We start from the raw sequence: 21990 nt of genomic DNA on the forward strand, positions 1-21990 counted from the left end.
CTTCCAGTCTCCGTGTGCATCTGAGTCCTAACTTCAGAGAATCATGGCTACAACAACAACAGTAAGGATTAGAAATATATTAATTGCTTTTTTACAGCAATACAAGAAGGAATATTTCTTAACCGTTGTCTTTATGAAATTATTCTAAGTAAACTGTAACTCTATTGTTTTCTGGAATGTATATTTTATATGATCATTTATTTTTATTATCAATTGCACATACAGATAGAATATCCAGACAAAGGTTGTGCAAACAGTAACATTTATATAGAGACAGTAATTTTATTAGCTGTGAAAATTTATTTATAAAAAGTTCATACTTTATTTTTAAGGCTAATATTGTGGTGCTTCTCCTCAAAGTGCTTTGTGAGCACTGAAACCTCCGGCCATATTGCTTTAACCGATGAAATTAATGTGAACGTGGGTGGTTTTTTTCCTCTTTACCTGTGGCGTCCTAACCCTGCAGGGCTACCCTGTACCCAATATAACGTAACCTGATGTAATCTAACCTAAAGTATTAACCATATAAACACAAAAATCAATTTTCACACCCATGAAATTCATATATTTAGGGTAGGAATAAGCAACCCAAAGCAAAACTAATGGACATTAAATGGCCCTGTTTGGCTAATGAACTGATTATTTTAGAAGAAACAATTATTTTCCATTTGCCTATTCAATCATATATGTATAGTTTCCCTATTTATAGTTTAATTTATTATGATAAGTGATGTTTTTTTGTTTAGATGTTACAAGAATCTGGCTCCAAGTGTAGAAACATATGTCTTCCAGGTAGCATTCTAGGGATAGGACAACGAATGTTAAATGAAGTTCATACCCAATGATGACAAGCAAACTTACCCCTTTTCTATATTATCTTAAGGGATAAGGTAAGAGTTATCAATTGGTATATAAAAGAACCCAAATAGGTATGTATAGTTATTCTGTGGGAGTTTGAAAAAGAAAGTATAATAGAAAAAAAAAATTTTTTCATAAGAATATAGAAATAGTGAAAATCTTTAATTATATACTGTTAATAAAAAAAAACTTTTGAAGGATGGAGATGCGATGTCCTTGTTGAATCTAGGCGGAACTATTCCAGTAAAATATAGAGATGACACTTACAACATTCCAGGTTAATATTTTATGCCTGCACCTAGTATACTTATTACAGCTTTCCGCGGATTTTAAAATGAAAAATTTGAAGGCCTCAGGCCAATAAAACTTAAATTTTACTTTATTTTTCTCGAAATTTTGTCAATTTGGAGATACGTTACACTACATTTTAGTTTAGCTCAGAACGACTTCTAATTTAGCTGAAATTAATCGAATTTGGAGCCATACCGGATAAGTTTGAAGTTTGTTATAATAAAGAAACATATTAGTCTTATAACTTATATTTTTTATTTAAAAGCGTATTAAGAAGGCTTTCTATATAATATCACATTGTGTAATTGTAATTTTGAAATATAAAATTTCTTTTTTTAGTTCGAATCTGGTTTTTGAAAGAGTACCCTAAACTGCCACCTCTTTGCTACGTAGCTCCCACCAAAGATATGGAGATTAGTGTTTCACCCTTTGTTGATCATTCAGGTTTTATTTTTTATGCATTTGATTATATTTAACCCATTTTAGTGAAATGACGCGTTTTTTCTTGTACATCTCATAAAATATTATTTTTTACTTTAAACTTTTTTTGTACTTAAGGTACATTACCCTTTTATTCGATAACCCTTTTTACTCTACCTTATATATTTTCCATTGTACCAATTATTTGCTATAATTCAACTAATTTCTAGAATTACTAGCGGCTACGCACTTAAAGTAGAAGGGGAAAAAGTCGACCTCATCCCATTTTAAATTTGAGTTTCAAAAGAGAAAAAAATTTTTTTTTTTTTTTTGGGGGGGGGGGTTGAAGACACCCTCCACAAAAATAGTTTAAAACCTCCCCATAAAAGTTTAAAACCTTCCCAGAACCTATAAGAAGCTTCACTGTAAAGGAGAACAATAACGGTTCAGCGGTTAGCGAGATCCTTCGGGACAGACAAAAAACATTTACTACTTTATATTATAGGATAAAGAAAAGTTAATTTTGTTTGTTTGTCAGGACTTGTAGAACTGCCATGTTTGTCAGATTGGGATGAACACACCACTGAACTCACAACTGTAATACAGGTATTAAACAATCTTTGGAATATGGAAAGAAAACGAAGTAGCTGGTTTCTCAGTATTTTCACAGTAGCTTTTCTCCCATTTCTAGCCCCTGCTGAAGGGCTTTAACCATGCCGGGCTAATTTCCTAACCCTGCGGAGCATTACTTAACATTTACATAACCCAACCTAATTAAAATAACCAATCAAAAGCTTCTGTGAAAATACGACAAAACCCGCAACTTCATTTTCTTTCCACGATCCCAATCTTTTTATTTTACCAGCCTCGCCATCAGCCGGTCAGTATGAATACCCTCCTCATTAAGCCAGCTAGCAAATTTTGAATTCAACTGTACTGAGCCCTGGTTTTAATATTCAGATTTAAAAATAGGAAATTTTACTTTTTCAATCTTGAATTAAATGTTATATATTTACAAAGTAGCATATAATACTTATATTTGCTGGAACTTTTGTTTAATGAAATCTTCTAATTTTTAACATTTACAAAACAGCCTACTTTATTGGATCAAAATCCATGACAGATCTACATAGGAAATAAATGTCTATATATGAGCTCAAGTTTTCCAAGCGATAAATGTTTAAAACTCATAGTGCTCCAATAATCCGTAATAAACTCTCATTCACCAGAACGATAAGACCCATTATTTTACTGTATGAAGAATAAATTAATTTTTTTATTTCATGTTGCTATTTGAATTATATTGAAGTATTAAATTTCTATCCATAAAACGGAAAATTTAAATTTATAATATAGTAAATAAAAGAAAACTTAGTTTTAAAATAATTTGATACTAGCGATACGTGCGTAATGTGGTCAGATATTGAACTAAAATTTAACAGCTAACTAAACATTTTAACCCTTTCAGGACGATATTTTGAAATAAAAAATATTAAGTACCTAAAATAGTTTAAAGAAAGAAATCGTCGGGGAGAAGATAATGGAAGAATAGGGTTGATAATCAGAATTCAGATCACCAAAAGAAAGTAAATAAAACATTGAGTAAACCTAGCCAATAGCAAGATAATTATATCGAGCTTAACTCTAGTAATATCTATATGTGAAAATTTTTAAACCTATTAATCTATACTTATCCTTTGTTTAGATTGCTAGAATAACATTTAGTGAACATCCACCTGTTTTTAGCAAACCTAAACCATCCAGAAGAAAACGGTAAATGATTACTATGAAATAATTGATAGAGTTTTTTATACAAAAATATTGCTTACTACTTAAAATACATTTAACATTTTTATTATTATAAATTTAAAAAAAAACAGAAATTCGTTATGATTTTATAAATTTCAAAGAGATAAATTTTCCATCACAATTAAAGCTTTTCCACAAATACCAAAAAAAACAATGATGATAATGTACTTGAAAGCAGCGCTCTTAAAGTGAATCTTAAGTAACTTTACAATAAAAATATTTTTTAATATTATACACAAATCTTACTTTACATTAAGCCAAGACTGTAAGAAGTATAAAACTTTGAATGGACTTTTAAATTAACTTAAAATAAGAAGCATCTATAATAGATTTCCAAATTATTGTTTGTATCTCATATATTGTAATAGAAAACAAACAAAAAAAAACATAATTATCGAAATTAATCGTTATTTATATTTTTTAAATCTTTTCATCAATTTAATTATTTGATATTATTAATTTCACTGTAAATAATTTTAGTTCCGAGCCGGATTATGAATCAATCTGGAGAGAGCATTTTCCAGACAGGTACAATTTATAAAGTTTAGTAGCACAGCAAATTTATAGATAGAATATAATCTAAAGCTCATGATTTTTTTATTTAACATATTCACATAATGATAACAAATATACATTTGTTAATATTAAATGACTTATACATATGTCATTTTTAGTAGCGAAGCTACTCTATAATTCACTTTGTCCGTCCGTCCGTCAGTCCGTCAGTCAGTCCGTCAGTCCGTCAGTCCGTAACGCTATGGGGGAAATGGGATTTACTCAGCTCCTATAAAAGATAGAATTCTGAAATTTTTTGACAACATTCCCATCATTAAGGAGCACAATTGACTATAAAACATCATTGGCGGTCGGACCGATTTTTAGCAGGTTTTATGCTATTTTTATATTTTTCACATTTTTCTCCATATCTTCAGTGTTTATGGTCCGATTTTCAAAATTTTTTCAGTTACAGACATCAAAATTAAATTTCCCGTCGTTTAAAGAAACAACCATGAAGGCCAGACTGCCATTTTAGCAGGTTTTAGGCTATTTTTTATATTTTTCATATTTTCCTCCATATCTTCAGTGTTTATGGTCCGATTTTCAAAATTTTTTTCAGTTATAGATATCAAAATTTAATTCCCGTCTTTTAAAGAAAACAACCATGTCGACCAGACTGCCTTTTAGCAGGTTTTAGGCTGTTTTTTTATATTCTTAACATTTTTCTCCATATCTTCAGTGTTTATAGTCCGATTTTCAAATTTTTTTCAGTTATAGATATCAAAATTAAATTTCCCGTCTTTTAAAGAAAATAACCATGATGGCCAGACTGCCTTTTTGGCATGTTTTAGGCTATTTTTATATATTTAACACTTTTCTCCATATCTTCAGTGTATATGGTCTGATTTTCTAAATTTTTTAAGTTAAGGATTTAAAAATTAACTTTTTGTCGTTTTAAGAAAACAACCATGGCGGCCAGACTGCCTTTCATCAGGTTTTTGGCTATTTTATATGTTTTACATATTTCCCCATATCTTTGTTTATTTTGATCCAATTTTCAAACTTTTTTGGGATATCAGTATCAAAATGATTTTTCTCATTGTTATGAACATCTTTAACATAATTTACTTTGACCATTGTCATCATACAAAATAAAAGAAGGTTTCATGTTTATTTTATCCAATAAATCTATTCTTGATTTTAGTAAAAACCTTTTAAATCTACTTGTACGTATTCCCATCAACGATTTTTTGTGCTTCGCTACTTATGGATGTTGTCATCCTTGTTATAATTACAATCACTGATTTTCGAAATTATTAATGGACGACAGTTTTCTGTTTTATTTTCTACCAAGCATGCGGAAGGGGATGTAGGGGGGTGTCCCCTCCTTCAATATCAAAATCAAAATTGAATATTAAAATTCCCCTTTGTTTAGCTATCTCAAGGTTTACAACCCCCGAGCAAAACCCCGTGCACGCCACTGTTTTGAACCACCACATTATATGTATGTTGTGGCTACGATACTTGTAAACAAAATTATTTTTGTTCAACAGAAAAGATTAAATTAAACTGATTAATAACAAAAATTTTTATTTAATTCAATGGATTTAGAATATACGTGGATAATATAACAGGAGAAAATTTTGTCTTCAATTTAGGTTGCAATTTTCCTCCGCAATTTTTGGTCGGGTTGTTTATCAAGTAGGAGGAAAGAGGATGGGGTAAAGGAAGGGTATGGGGGAGATCGTTATTTTAGCCCACTACAGAGTTCATTACAGAACATGAAAATCTGGTCCAAAGTAATTATACATCCAATTTTAATACTTAGCAAGAATTTATATTTTTAGATATGATAAAGTTCACGGTAAAATATTGATTGAATCTAACATATTAAAATAAACGTAAAGGTGGCTAACAGCTAAACGGCTGAATGAAAATCATACCTACAGCAACATATAACCGGTATAAGAAGGCCTAGTAATAATCTGAAATGGACAATTTCTAGATAAACAAATAAATTGCGCTCTAATTAAATTTCACAATAAAAAGAAATTCGCGCAAGTATGTGCACTGTGAGATATTATGGCGTAAATTGCCCCAGATACAAATACTTTAATAGATTTTATTTTAAAAGTGTACAAGCTATTACAAAACTATAGCTTGACGTTGCCCTACCCTTCCTGTTGTTAAAAGTCTATTATATATAATCCATAAAAAATTTTAAAAAAACAAGGGTGACAACATGTATCCACAAGTAGATTTTTATGCTGTAATAGATACAAACATCATTCTTCCTTTAAATGTTTTACGGTTGGAAACCAATATCGAGATGGATGTGAGCGTTAGTTGTTTGTATTAGATGACAAAAGGGGTGTATTTTTGTCAGTAGAGGGGGGGGGGGGGTAACAGGGTGGGTAGACCCTTGGTCATATAGAGGACTAATTGTGTGGAAGATATTTGTAAATTTAAATTAAAAAACTATGCATAATCTTGAAAGGTAAATAAATTATAAATTAGCTGGAATAGCTTTGTTTTAATTTCTATATGAAAGTTTTAATCCAATAATAAATATTCTAAATGGCTCTCCTTACCACAGATTATATTTAAGAGGCTAATATATGAAATTGACTGGTTTTATATTATATGTGGAAACAGATATTAATATTATGCACTAAATGCATTTAAATGCATTGTTTGTCTAGAGGTGCAACTACAAAAGACAAAATATTAAAGAATCCAATTTGTACTTTCTAGTTTCTAAAATATTTCTAATGCAATGTAGATTTTTTTTAATCACAAAAAAAGGACACGTTCTTTGCAATTTAAAAAAATATTCAATATGATTATCTTTGAGACACACACTTTTTAACATGAGAATTAGGAATTTTGAGCTTTGATACGTCCTATAAATATCCTTAAATTTAAAGAGCATAATTCAAGTTTAACTTTTTAATTTTGTTATTTATTACAATTCAGGAGAACTCAATTAATAAGTAAAAATGTATGGATTTTTTAGGAGGAAAAATAAGCCCGATAACTTTTATATTAGAAACTCCATATTAGATAATTGGAAAAATTGTAGTTCCACCTAGAAATAGAGAAGAGACGATTGACTTTAATTTAGTCTCCCCCTCAAACTTTATAAACTAGTTTTTGATGTTGGTAGATTTAGTTGTTGAGAGATAAAGGTTGGAAGTAGACTAAAGTATATAAAAAAAAACATTCTACCAAAGTTTACTACACTAATTTTAATCTACCATAGAAGAAATTTAGGTTAGAGTGATTAATCATCCATTGTTTTATCCCTGCATCTCTGAGTTCTATTATATATTTAGTGAGGACGAGGAGGACAAACTTGTGAGACAGACACTGCTCATTTCTTATCTCTGCATCTCTGAGTTCTATTATATATTTAGTGAGGACGAGGAAGACAAACTTGTGAGACAGACACTGCTGATTTCTTATCCCTGCATCTCTGAGTTCTATTATATATTTAGTGAGGACGAGGAAGACAAACTTGTGAGACAGACACTTCTCATTTCTTATCCCTTCATCCCTGAGTTTTATTATATATTTAGTGAGGACGAGGAAGACAAACTTGTGAGACAGACACTGCTGATTTCTTATCCCTGCATCTCTGAGTTCTATTATATATTTAGTGAGGACGAGGAAGACAAACTTGTGAGACAGACACTGCTCATTTCTTATCCCTGCATCTCTGAGTTATATTATATATTTAGTGAGGACGAGGAGGACAAACTTGTGAGACAGACACTGCTAATTTCTTATCCCTGTATCCCTGAGTTCTATTATATATTTAGTGAGGACGAGGAGGACAAACTTGTGAGACAGACACTGCTCATTTCTTATCCCTGCATCCCTGAGTTCTATTATATATTTAGTGAGGACGAAGAAGACAAACTTGTGAGACAGACACTTCTAATTTCTTATCCCTGCATCTCTGAGTTCTATTATATATTTAGTGAGGACGAGGAAGACAAACTTGTGAGACAGACACTGCTCATTTCTGCTGCGGAAAATTGCAGGTATGGATTTAAAAACATGTAAGTTAGAATCCTTATAATAAAAGGATGTCTGTTTGTGCCGATGAATCTCGCTACCCATGGAACCGTTATGGTCTTCCTCAGCCGCAGCCTAAAAGAATAATGCAGTTAACTCAGCCGCAGCCACTCTTACCCAAAGCTGCTGCCGCTTGGATGAAAACTTTAAAGCCCTGAAATTAGTATGTGCTAATTTATTTATAAAAAAGATGTATTCTAAATTAGATGCAAAAGAAATAGACAAATAAAAAAAAACATTCTTTTCTGCAAAATAAAAAGAAAAAAAGTGTATGGGTCACTACTCACTATAATTTATCATCAGATTAACTATTTTTAGACACAAATTATTTTCTCTTTATTTTTTACACAGTAATACAGCTTTACATCAAACACAAAATAAATAAATATAAACGTAAAAATTGAGATAGATTGTATAATAAATGTAAACCAGTCAAAACTAAACAAGAACGATTACTTCTATAAGTTGCGAAGAACTAAAATATAATAAGATTCATTAAATATCAAGAACAATTAAAATATGAACCAATATAAATACAATATTCTTCATAGCGTTTTGGACTGACGTATGAATAAAGGTATAGATTAGATCCTTAATTTCTTTTACATATTTTCGCACAGTAATTAGTCTATAAAAATGGTAGAAATTGATTTCCAGACATTTTGTATTTGGTGCTGGGTTTAACTTTTTATCCAGGTTTAAATACCAAAGTTTGGAAGCCAAAAATGCATTTGGTAATATCCTATTGTTCTCAGAATTCATACCATTGGAAAAATCCATCTGTCCTGAATAATATATATTTTTTATAGTATTATCGGGTAAAAAAAATCGACATGCTGCTGTCAAAGCAAATTTGACAAACTTTTTATTTTTAAACTTAAGCATGAATATGACCAAGCCCAAATTGTGTTAAAATTGTGTCAAAAATGATCCATGTGTCGTAATAAAAATCAAGAATTATCCATCTCTTTTTTAGGGTTTTTCTTTCCCACTTCTCCTCTCATCTCCCTCATTTTATTACGTCACATGGATCATTTTTGACACAATTTTAACACAATTTGGGCTTTGTCATGAATATTAGAAACCACTGGCACTCGTGTATTTCCATTCTCATAATAATATGATGGATATAGTCTTTAGCTAACACAATTACAGAACCAAAATAGTAGAGTGTGGTCTGTTTTAACTAAAGAGGATATTACCACATTTTCTTTTTTTATTTTTTGAGCCTGGTGCTAATATATACTTTATCTTGCTTTAACATAATTTTTTTTTACAGATATTTGCACTACAGTCTAATGGAGGGGGGGGGGGATGGGTGGTTAGTGATCAGGAATTTAGGGTTAGCATAAGCATTTAAAATATGCCTAAAGATTCAGCCAGCTGCTGAGCATGATTAATTAGATTATTAGACGTAACCATTCTATTCTAAAAGTAGAATGGTTTTCCAAGTGAAATTTTACTATTTTTTGTACAATATTATGTTAGGTTTGGTTATTAAGGCTTCCCTTAGTTAGAAAATGAAGCCATACAATTTGTGGGTTTAATCATGTTTCTCAAATATTCCTGTTTTCTTATTAAGACACAATCCTTAGGGATGACTATGAACGGCACAAATAGATGTGAAAAAATTATATAGAAGGAACTAAAGATTTGTAATATAAAGTTTTTCTTAACAACTTAGAATTAAGAAGATAGGTAATGTTTAAAATTTTCACAAAATTTAAATTATTCTGATACGCACTTCCTTAATCCATGAGCCGCACAGCAAAAACCTTACCCGGTAATTTTATTTTGTCAGCACATTTTAAAATCATACGGGTTTATTTTTACCCAGAATTTTACTGCCCTAATTTTCAAGCTTCTTAGTTATAAAATTTATAGTTGGAAATATGGAATAGTAAAGTAAATTTTGCACTAAAAGTACTTTTTGATTTATTCAAATTCAAAATGAAATTTTCCATTCTTAAATTCTTAGAAGGTGACTTTTTTGGACTCTAGTTTTTGAGTTTTGTATTTTATTTTGGTTGGTCCTTACTATTTTCAGCTATATATTTATCTAATTATCATTTTTATACAGCTATATACTTTTCTATCTTACATACTTTAATCTACATAACATTCTATCTGATCTATTTGTCTTATTGTGTATCTTCTTTTAGAAAATACAATAAGGTACCATAATATTTAACAATCCTTTTAATCTATTGAAATATCTAATTTAATTTAGTTTTTTGTTTTTTCTACCTATATTTTTTTTCTCATTAGCCTCTAGGGGCTATTTATCTTGGGAGGGTGGTAGTACCCTTCCACATAACCTTCCTTGACCTATGAAAGGCTGCACTGTTCAGCAATTAGCGAGATCCTATTGTGCAAACAGACAGATATCCTGTTACTTTTATAAAAGAATATCTCACCTGTTATTAACCTTTGATTGTATCTCTTTATATTTATACTAGCGGCTACGCCCCCCTAGAAGCCTCTAGGGGCACTTAAGGTAGGAGGGGGAAAAGTCGACCTCATCAAATTTTAAATTTGAGTTTTAAAAGATTTAAAAAAAAATTTGGGGGGGACTGGGGTGAAGACACTTTCCTCAAAAATAGTTTAAAACCTTCCCAGGACCTATATGAAGCTTCACCGTAAAGGAGAACAATATCAGTTCTGCGGTTAGCAAGATCCTTCAGGACAGACAAAAACGCTTACTACTTTATATAATAGGATGTGTTACATAACATAATCTTTATCCTATTACACTTGTTATAATCTAGAAGTAAGCTTGGTGAAGTTTGGAGTACGGGGAAGGCGGAGGCTGACAGTTTACATAGCATTAATAAAGAATTGATAGACAGGTAAAGAATTATATTTTTTTCTGCATAGGTTGGATAATACTATTTTGCAGAATATGAATATTTGTAAAGACGTACAATTGTAGGGGAAAAATTCAATAACCCCATCCAGAAAAGTAGGCACCCTTCCGTTATTGGGTAAAGTCCCATTTTTTAGTCTTTATAGCAACAAAACTAGTTTCTTGTCAATTGCTTTGCTGATGTCAAAGTACATATAATTACCTAATAACCACAGATATAACTCTGTAAAATTGAAATTCGAATTACAATATTTTTAATCTGCAAATTTGATTATTAGCTTATTAACATATCTTAAAACAAAACAAAAAAGCTTGGCAAATTAATAAAAGGTACATATGTGAATAATTGGTTTTCTGTTTATAAATGAAAAAAAATAAGAAAATTGTAAAAACATATATCTTTCTTATATTTCATACCGGTACAGTTTTAAAAGATACTCACAATCAAGACGCCCTTAGACAGGGTGGGGAACACCCTTTACTACCCTGCTTCCAATCAAAAAAATACTGTATTACAGCTGGCTGATATACTCTTTTTATTGTTCGTCCTAATAATTTAGACAAGAGAAGATAAGTGAGCTGAGTAACATGATGAACTCGAAGGACAAGGAGTTGAATGAGGCCATCAACACGCTGGAACTTATGGAGAGATTGCTCAAGGAGGTCAAGGAGATCAGGGATGAGAGCATAGCATTTAAAAGTTTTAACAAAAATTTCTGTTTACTACATTTGTGACTAGCAGCTACGCCCTTAGAGGCACTTTGGTGAAGGCTGATGAGAATGCGATCCTTCATTTTACATTTTAGTTTTAAAAAGGAAAAAAGTAACTATAAAGGAGAATCATATAGGTCCAGCGGTTAGCGAGATCTTAAGCGACAGACAAACAGAAAGACATCGTGTTAATTTTATTTAAGGAAAACGACGTATTATTAGATATATTAAGTATAGCATATCTAATATTAAAATAAAAAGATGAGAGACCTAACTAATTTCTTAAATATACAATTAACACAATAAGCATAACTTTTCTAAAACTCTAAAAAGGGGAATTTAAAAATTTAGATCGAAGGTTCTTTCTCAGAGGCCAAGGAGTTGATACCCAACAAGGAGAAAACATGATATCTACAAAATCTCCGATTCAGGTAGATAATATGAAAAACATGTTTTGAAGTTAGCAATATTTACTGTAATTAAAGATAAATGTAAAATTTTTTTTGTAAAGACTCAGTTAGCCAATTTACCTAACTATCTAACTTTGTCATTCTGTACAAGAAACAATAGTTTTATATCTTGGAAATGTGATCCCATATAATATAAATGTTCTGTTAAGTTTCCTTTGACCAATCAGCATCTACTCTATGGCTCTCACCTTTTTCGATCTATATTCTACTAAAGTTTATTTTCTTGTGAAAATCGCTCGTTGAGGGCAAAAAAGGGGTGTTATTGAATGAAAAACGTTTCTGTCCTCCCAATTTCTAGACTTAATGTATGCATCAATAAATGGCCTTTTCTTTGTCATTTTAAAAATATTGCTATTGTCTATTTTATCATTTTCAGGTTATATCTATCAATGCTGTATTTATGTCATGCCAAGACTATTATTATTGTCTAGACTAGAATAGTGGACGCTGTAGCAGAGGATGAAGCTATCAATGATTATATCTATGCCATGTCAAGACCATTGTTATTGTCTAGGCTAGAATAGTAGAAGCTGTAGCATAGGATGCAGCTATCAATGATTATATCTATGCTATGTCAAGACTATTAGTATTGTCTAGGGTAGAAAAGTAAAAGCTGTGGCAGTCGATGAAGCTATTAATGATTGTACCTATGCTTTGTCAACACAAATATTATTATTGTCTAGGCTAGTATAGTGGAAGCTGTAGCAGAGGATGAAGCTATTACTGATTGTAAATATGTCATGTCAAGACTATTATTATCGTCTAGGCTAGAATAGTAGAAGCTGTAGCAGAGGATGAAGCTATTAATGATTGTATCGATGTCATGTTAAGACTATTATTATTGTCTAGGCTAGAATAGTAGAAGCTGTAGCAGAGGATGAAGCTATTAATAATTGTATCGATGTCATGTCAAGACTATTATTATTGTCTAGGCTAGAATAGTAGAAGCTGTAGCAGAGGATGAAGCTATTAATGATTGTATCTATGCTATGTCAAGATTATTATTATTGTCTAGGCTAGAATAGTAGAAGCTGTAGCAGAGGATAAAGCTATTAATGATTGTATCTATGCTATGTCAAGACTAGTATTATCGTCTAGGCTAGAATAGTAGAAGCTGTAGCAGAGGATGAAGCTATCAATGATTGTATTTATGTCATGTCAAGACTATTATTATTGTCTAGGCTAGAATAGTAGATCTGTGGCAGAGGATGAAGCTATTAATGATTGTATCTATGATATGTCAAGACTATTATTATTGTGTAGGCTAGAATAGTGGAAGCTGTAGCAGAAGATGAAGCTATCAATGATTGTTTTAATCTTATAATTGTACATTTTTATATTCGTAGAAAGCTGGATATGATACGATGCTAGACATAGTTTTTTCGTATGGATGAGAACCGGTCCACCGGATTCGAATGAATACGAGAAATGATTTTATCTATGCCATGTAATAACTATTATTATTGTCTAGGCTAGAATAGTAGAAGCTGTAGTAGAGGATAAAGCTATTAATGATTGTATCTATGTCATGTCAAGACGATTATTATTGTCTAGGCTAGAATAATAGAAGCTGTGGCAGTGGATGAAGCTATTAATGATTGTATCTATGCATGTCAAGACTATTATTATTGTCTAGGCTAGAATAGTGGAAGCTGTAGCAGAAGATGAAGCTATCAATGATTGTATCTATGCATGTCAAGACTATTATTATTGTCTAGGCTAGAATAGTGGAAGCTGTAGCAGAAGATGAAGCTATCAATGATTGTATCTATGCTATGTCAAGACTATTAAGAAGAGGAAGGGTAGATACAGACACTTATCTAAGGTAAGGAAAGACCAATAGTTGTTAATTAACTTGATTTTTAAAAAGGTAAAAAAAAATGAGAACAAAGCGTGCACAACTAATGGGTTGTGAAATCATTAGGATGTTAAAATGGGGAAGACAGGCTTTTTCAATTTCAACTTAAAGGAAAGTGTTAACACCTCTTTTGGCAAGTCACTGAATGAGAGCCTAAGGTTTACTCTGCACCGTCAATAAACTAAATGATCAATTCGACATGTTTTTTTATAATAGCCCAAAGATATAGGAACTTTAAACCATTAATATATTACGTATAAAAAGTAGTATTGACTATTGATAGGCAGGTAATATATGATGTAAAAGAATATAGTACAAACTATTGCACACATTTGAAATGCAAAGGAAAGATTAAATCAATTGAAAATTTGGTTTTATGCATTTGGGTAGAGTTGGGTAGAGTTGCACGGTTTACACAAGAGTATTATATTTGTAGTATGTGAGGGATTCGAAATGACTAAAATTTCGTTTTTGAAGTAAGATCCAGTTTTGATCAACTTGCAAGGAAAAGCAAATTTAAAGAGTATTAATAAATGGTTAGAAATTATTTTTCTCCATTCTTTAATGCATTAGGTTTTAAAGTAAGAATATTTCTTTTAAATTTGTCTAAAGAACCTCATTTTATCTGGTTCAATGAATACATAGAGGCATAAGAGACTAATCTTTTTTTTGTGTGCAATGTTTTTAAATTGCATAATACTACAATTCCTGATTTAATCTTTGCTTGCAGTTGAATTAGACAGAATATTTTATTGGATAAAATCTGTGTCTATTTTCAATACATTTTTTAACAAGTAAAACATATCAATTCTTTATATTAAAAGATTAAAACAGCGTTTATAATGGATGTCATTGGTTATAATGATTGAAAGTTATATTAAAGTTTTAATACATAAACGCATTTCCAATAATGATCGAAATTAAATAATGCAAACAAAGGCTTTGACTTCAAACAAAGAGCCACAAAAAGCTCAACTTTATGAGGAATATTTGGAACAATTTCATATTTTGCAATTGAGCAACTGTAACAACATCCATCTACTAATGTTTAAGATATGCCTTTTTGATAGGTTTAAAATGAAGCTTTTCATAGTGCCTATGACGTCATACTGGCCTACCATTGGTCAATTTAAATGTATACTGGGCTGCCATTGGAAATTTATTCAATCATTAGTCATTTGTATTGTATAGCGTCATTTTTTATAAGCACTAAAAAGAGCTTCGTTTATGATAGGCTTTCCGTGGATTCGAAGGTAGATCGTGTAAATGATCACTACAGGAAAAATAGACTTATAGATTTGTAAATAATTTGGAGGAGGGGTTGTTGGTGTTACATGTACACAATACAGGATTGTATGGAAGATATCTTATATTTCTCAAATGTAAAATAAATCAATAAATGAAGCATGTATTTCATATTAAGAAACAAAGCTGTGCAATATAAAACAAGAATCATATTATTTATAAAAATCGTAGCTTGCAATGTAGCTGGTACGATATAAATTTGTGCTACAACAATAAAGAAGCTACTTTCATATCGTTATTGGTAAATATGATAATTATTAAGAATGAATTAAGTGTTTTAGAATTAAAACTTTTCATAATATTAAAAACACGTCACTACCAAAAATTATAATCAAACACAGTATCTTAAACAAAAGTCCTAACTGCCCTTCCTGGCCTCAATTTGTGACATTATGCGCAGTATACTAATATACACACCCAAAGTATAGAAAATCTTAGCCTTTAAAAGTTTGGTTCTCCCATGTGTCTGAAATGACTTAGGTCAATAAACTTGGTACAAAAGAGCAATCAGTGCTTTCCTCAAATTTGATGCATAAACCAGTGATACATATGAAAATATTCTTATATAATGGAGAAGATATTTTTTTATAGATTTTTACTTTTGACTGCGTCCTTAGCTTTAATACTCTTTGGTTTTAAAGGGCAGGAAGATTAACAACCATCTAACATTTAGTTTTTGCTGAAAAATAAGAACTTTTGAGACTACATCGTAGATAGGGCTCCTAGCATCCAGGGAAATATGCAAGTAACCCATACTATCATATTATATTATCAGCTAGACAAGAGTTCCTTTAGCAAAGACAAAGTATATTTATAAATAATGTTGTTTTTGCTTGGGAGGATAGTTAACTTATCTTAATTATAAAAAATGTATCAATATTCTTTTGGCTATACATTAATTTTAGCATTAGAAATAAAAACTTTATGAACTAGCCTAAATATATCTGAAATTGAGACCATTGTTAAAAAAGTGTTGAAAGTTGCGATGCATTCTTAAACTTTGAGTAGTTTTCCACAATCAAAAAGAATAAAAGATTTGAACAAGGATTATCAGAACCACTAATAAAAATGTAAAAACAATTTTTTAATATATGAGGATTAGTGGAATATTGAATTAAAAACATATTAAACGAATAAATACGTTCAAATTTTAAATATCATTTAATTTGTATATATTATTTTGGATCATGGAAAGAAAACAAAGTCATTCCTAATTAGGACAGAAGTCACTGGAAATTGGTCTAAGGAAGGCTACTTATGTCCTTCATCTAACAAAATCTAACTTAAGGGAGGTGACTTATGTCCTTTGTCTAACAAATTCTTACATTAGGAAGGCTGCTTATGTCCTTCATCTTGCAAAACATAGCTTCTCTTTCCTTCACATAGCAAAACCTCACAAAACATAGCATTTTTGTCCTTCACATAGCAAATTCTTGCAAAACATAGCAAATTCTTGCAAAACATAGCAAATTCTTGGAAAACTTAGCTTTTCTGTCCTTCACATAGCAAATTCTTGCAAAACATAGCAAATTCTCGAAAAACATAGCAAATTCTTGCAAAACATAGCAAATTCTTGCAAAATGTAGGAAATTCTTGCAAAACATAGCAAATTCTTGCAAAACATAGCAAATTCTTGCAAAACATAGCAAATTCTTGCAAAACATAGCAAATTCTTGCAAAACATAGCAAATTATTGGAAAACTTAGCTTTTTTGTCCTTCACTTAGCAAATTCTTGCAAAACATAGCATTTATGTCCTTTACATAGCTAAATCTTTCAAAATGCAGCTTTTCTGTCCTAAACATAGCTAAATGTTGCAAAATGTAGCATATTCTTGCTATTTAGACCACCCATTCCTGGGATCTTAAGCTTCAGACAGGAAAACCTTTATATTTGGTTATTGAATTGATAGGATTTCAGAACAATGATATTAATTTTGATGTTTTATAACTCTGATTTTTTTCATCCATTTAAAATAGCCAGCTTTTTGTTAATAAATGTGAAAACTAAAAATGTCTTTAAATTTAATGATCAACTAACTGCTATGCTAGAGACATATTAATGGAAAGAGGGGAAAGTCTCCCCACCCTAATTTTTATTTCATTTTTCTAGGGCAATTTCTCTTAAGAATGTGGTAGTACTCTTCCCCCAAATAGCTTTAAACCTTTATTGGTCTCATATGAAGATAAATTGTAAAAGAACCATACAATTACTATAATAGCATAGTAAAAAGATATTTTTTTTTTTTAAAGATAGCTTTTTATAATAAAGAAATAAGTAAAAAAAAACTGTTTGGCTAGGTGGCTAGTTGGGCGTTTACGGCATGGGTCGGAACACACACAAAGACCATAGACTATGTATGCTTAGATTTGTAAGAATTTTGATTTATTGTTGCCTGTTGGTGTTTTATTTTAAACTATCGGCTACGCTCCTAGAGGTCTCCAGGGGTACTTGAGGTGGATGTGGTTTGAATTCAACCCTTCCATTTTTATATTATTTTTAAAATGAAAAAGTTAAAAACAAATTACTCCTCCCCCATTTTTCATTCGATTTTTTAAAGGGTTATTTTTTCAAGGAACGGTTTATCTTAGGAGGACGGTGGTACCCTTCCCTAGAATAGCAATAAACCTACCCATGTCCTGTAAGAAGTTACACTATAAAAGTGAACCATATCGGTTCAGCGGTCCCTGATTATTTTTTTTTCTTAAAATCTTTTATATTACATATTCTATATTTATAAATTGTCTTTGGTGTTAAACATTTTTGACCCATGCCGTCACATAAAAATCATTCCAAAATCAGGAATTAAAAGGGATAACACAATGGATGATAAATCAATTTACACAATTAATTAAATAAAAAGTCTCCAAAATGTTGAGCCCATAAATGAGAAATTGTTAAGATAAAACTTTGGGTACTGTGTAATAATCCAAGGAGTGAGTGTACATTGAGCTGCTTATTACACTGGTCTCCAAAGTTTTATAGTAACGTTTTCTTATTGGTTGGCTTAATCTTAGGGAAATAAAATTAAATTTTTATTGGTTGGTACATTAAAATGAGTGTCTTGTCCATTAACGATTCAACCACTAATCATAACTTATAGAAGGGACAACTTTATGTTTAATCATTGAGGATTTACATCAACTTATTGGCAATTGTCTTATCATTTTAGATCCCTGTTAATAGTAAACGATTCAACCACTAATTATAACTTACAGAAGGGATGATTTTATGTTTAATCATTGAGGATTTACATCAACTTATCGGCAATTGTCTTATCCCTTTAGATCCCTGTAAATAGTAAGTTTTGCGAAATGGACATTATAATACTATATGGGGGTATGACCAATAACAGAGCTAAAGAAATGTTAATTTTCGGGATTTTTTACAATTAAATATATATGTTGAAAAGCTATAAGGGATTATAAATTTCCTTAGTATTCACATTACTTAATACCAAAAAAATAAATTAGAATATTTCTTAGTTTCAAAACTTTGTGTGATTAGATTTTAGTATTGGTAATTAACCAACCCCAGGTCTTGTTGGGTCAAAAGTCATAAGGATGGCTCAATTTTGGAATTGATAAGCACGCTATCTTATTGACATAGAATTACATAGAAAAGTTGTCGCCAAATTAAGTTGCTAAGTTCTGTATTGATTCACGTTGATATTATAACAGGAGAAAATTTTGGTTGCAATTTCTCTACGATTTTATTTTGTGGGCCATTTATCCAGTAAGAGAAGAGGGAATAGTTTAAAAGAATTGGGTGGGGGAGATCATTATTTTAGCCCACTAGAGAGTTCACTTTATTATAGAACATGCAAATCTTGTGTAAGACCCAAGTAATAATAAATCCATTGTAATGAATTAAAAATAAAAAAAAAACTTTGAAAATTGACCCACTCTAATCTTCATAGACCATACTTCGCGACAGCGGACGGCATGATGTGTCAAGTTTTTTCTTCTTATTTTGAAAAGCTAGCTTTTACACAAGAACATATATTTTACTATCCTTATAATAAAAGTAACAGGATCTGTGTCTGTCTATCTGTATGTATATCTCGTTAACTTCTGAACTAATAGGGTTCTGTACTTAGTTTAGCTTCTTATTAGTTCTGGGATAGGTTATAGCTATTTTGGGGATGGGTACAACCCTCCCAGGAGAATTCACCCCTAGTAAAAATTTACCAACCCCCCCCCAAAAAAAAAAAAAATTTCTTTCATATTTTTTTCTTTTTAAGACTGAAATAAAAAATAAAGTGAATAAACTTTCCCCCCTCCCTTCCTCTCCCCCTCCCACTTAGAGGTCTCTAGGGGCAGAGCAGCTAGTAGATCATTAAATTTAAAAGCATTTTTAGTTTTCACATTTATTAACAAAAAGCTGGCTATTTTAAATGGATGAAAAAATTCAGAGTTATAAAACATCAAAATTAATATCATTGTTCTGAAATCCTATCAATTCAATAACCAAACAGTAAGGTTTTCTTGTTTGAAGTTTAAGATCCCAGGAATGGGTGGTCTAAATAGCAAGAATATGCTACATTTTGCAACATTTAGCTATGTTTAGGACAGAAAAGCTGCATTTTGAAAGATTTAGCTATGTAAAGGACATAAATGCTATGTTTTGCAAGAATTTGCTATGTGAAGGACAAAAAAGCTAAGTTTTCCAATAATTTGCTAAGTTTTGCAAGAATTTGCTATGTTTTGCAAGAATTTGCTATGTTTTGCAAGAATTTGCTATGTTTTGCAAGAATTTGCTATGTTTTGCAAGAATTTGCTATGTTTTGCAAGAATTTGCTATGTTTTGCAAGAATTTGCTATGTGAAGGACAGAAAAGCTAAGTTTTGCAATGTTTTGCTATGTGATGGACCAAAAAGCTATTTTATGCAAGATTTTGCTATGTGAAGGACCAAAAAGCTATGTTTTGCAATATTTTGCTATAATAAGGACAGAAAAGCTAAGTTTTGCAATATTTTGCTATGTGATGGACCAAAAACCAATTTTATGAAAGATTTTGCTATGTGAAGGACCAAAAAGCTAGGTTTTGTTAGGTGAAGGGAGGCTACTTATGTCCTCAATCTTGCAAAATCTTTGTTAAGGGAGGCAATTTATGCCCTTCATCTAACAAATTCTCACTTAAGGAAGGCTACTTATGTCCTTCCTAGGAAGGTGACTTCTGTCCTAATTAAGGAATGACTTTGTTTTCTTTCCATGATCCATTATTTTTTTCCTTTATGTGTAACGAAAAAAAATTCCTCGATATTTTGCTAGAATCATAAAAAAAATAATTAATAAATATATTTTCATTTCCAAATTCATTTATGACAAATACATTTAATTATTTTCAATTCAAAGTTAAGCACAAATTGAATCCATGAATAACATTGGTACTCTCAAATGTATAAAGACGTCTACTGGTCTGGCTTTCTTATATTTTGATACAATTCTAATACTTTGTGCTTCATTAATTTTAAATTATCTTTCTGTCTCACAATTTTGGGAAATAGTCATTGAAAGAAACTTTTTTTCCTTTTGATTATAATTTCAAAAGAAAAACATTAAGTATAAATAAATGCAAAGTACCTCCATCTCATTTGCTTTAACAAAACCTGGAGGTTATTTCATTCTAATTTTAGGTTTGGTTAAGTAATGGTTAGGAGCCCAGTAGAGATATTACTTCATAAAGATAGGGCCTCCGTAGAACCCCGTAGACATTCAAAAAAAATTTCCAAAGTATAATTACCTGACTAATTTATATAAGTTTTTTTCAAGCTTAGATTCATTACATACAAGTAACTTTCAAAACCAAAAAAACCCTAATTAATATGATGTTTTATTTAAATAAATTTTATAGGACCGTACGTGACCTTTCCCGAGATTTGTTTAAGCAGCGAATGAAAATAGTTCAGCTACAGAACAGAGAACAACAGATAGCCCAAGCCCAGGGCGTACAAGGTAAATCAAATTACAGGGGCATTGTATTGTTAGTTCCAAGATCCTAGGTAAAAAAAAGAGAACGAAATGCTCTCATTTTACAGTCTTTTCGGGGTTTAGGGAGGGTAGCAAATATTCCAATTGTAATAGTTATTTCTCGCATCGTATTATAAACATCTTTACGTGACATCTCGGGGCTAAAAAAACTGGTTTAAATCTCATGATTGTACAGTTTTATATTCGTAGAAAACTGGATATAATACGATGCTAGATATAATTTTCCCGTATGGCTGAAACCGGTTTTAATCCAACGGATATTAATCTGTTTTAAATGAATATGGGAATAGTTATTTCTCGTATCGTATTATAAACGGCTTTCCGCGGATATAGAATGTACAATTATAAGATTAAAACTAGTTTTTTTTAGCCCCGTGGTGCCGACGGCACCGGCTGAAAAAACTAGTTTTAATCTTATGATTGTACATTTCTATATTCGTAGAAAACTGGATCTAATACGATGCTAGACATAGTTTTTTCGTATTCATGAGAACCGGTTCCTATCCACCGGATTCAAATGAATACGAGAAATAACTTTAGCATTTTTCTAGGTTCTATTGAATACAAAAGCTCAGGGCAGGTCGACAAAGTAGACAGCTCCACAGACAATTCAGCAAAATATAAACCTTTAAAGGTAAGATTCCTTCACTGATGTATAAAACATCTATAATTTAGACCTAAAAAAAGTTTCATATATTTATTTGATATTTATTTCATTTTATTAGTGCACAAACTTTTGTATGTAAAATGTTCATTTTACGATTTAAATTAAGTCATAATTTATGTATAAAGTTTGTTCATTACTTGTATAATGTATACAACTATATTTATG

General features: G+C 30.9%; 1 protein-coding gene across 1 annotated transcript in view; it reads left to right on the forward strand.

Annotated features, from left to right (window-relative positions):
• LOC145332675 (tumor susceptibility gene 101 protein-like) overlaps positions 1-21990 on the forward strand; it is a 32450-nt gene that overhangs the window by 7397 nt on the left and 3063 nt on the right. Inside the window, exons 3-15 of the mRNA XM_080177685.1 lie at positions 747-792; positions 1057-1135; positions 1489-1593; positions 2108-2175; positions 3275-3342; positions 3859-3906; positions 7860-7922; positions 10725-10805; positions 11383-11495; positions 11900-11964; positions 13722-13828; positions 21022-21122; positions 21710-21792. Coding sequence (XP_080033811.1) covers positions 747-792; positions 1057-1135; positions 1489-1593; positions 2108-2175; positions 3275-3342; positions 3859-3906; positions 7860-7922; positions 10725-10805; positions 11383-11495; positions 11900-11964; positions 13722-13828; positions 21022-21122; positions 21710-21792 — 1027 coding nt within the window. The remainder of the gene's footprint in view (positions 1-746; positions 793-1056; positions 1136-1488; positions 1594-2107; positions 2176-3274; positions 3343-3858; positions 3907-7859; positions 7923-10724; positions 10806-11382; positions 11496-11899; positions 11965-13721; positions 13829-21021; positions 21123-21709; positions 21793-21990) is intronic.

The sequence above is a fragment of the Acartia tonsa genome, chromosome 1 (genome assembly GCF_053477335.1).
Source record: "Acartia tonsa isolate MP-2025a chromosome 1, ASM5347733v1, whole genome shotgun sequence".
Classification (NCBI taxonomy): domain Eukaryota; kingdom Metazoa; phylum Arthropoda; class Copepoda; order Calanoida; family Acartiidae; genus Acartia; species Acartia tonsa.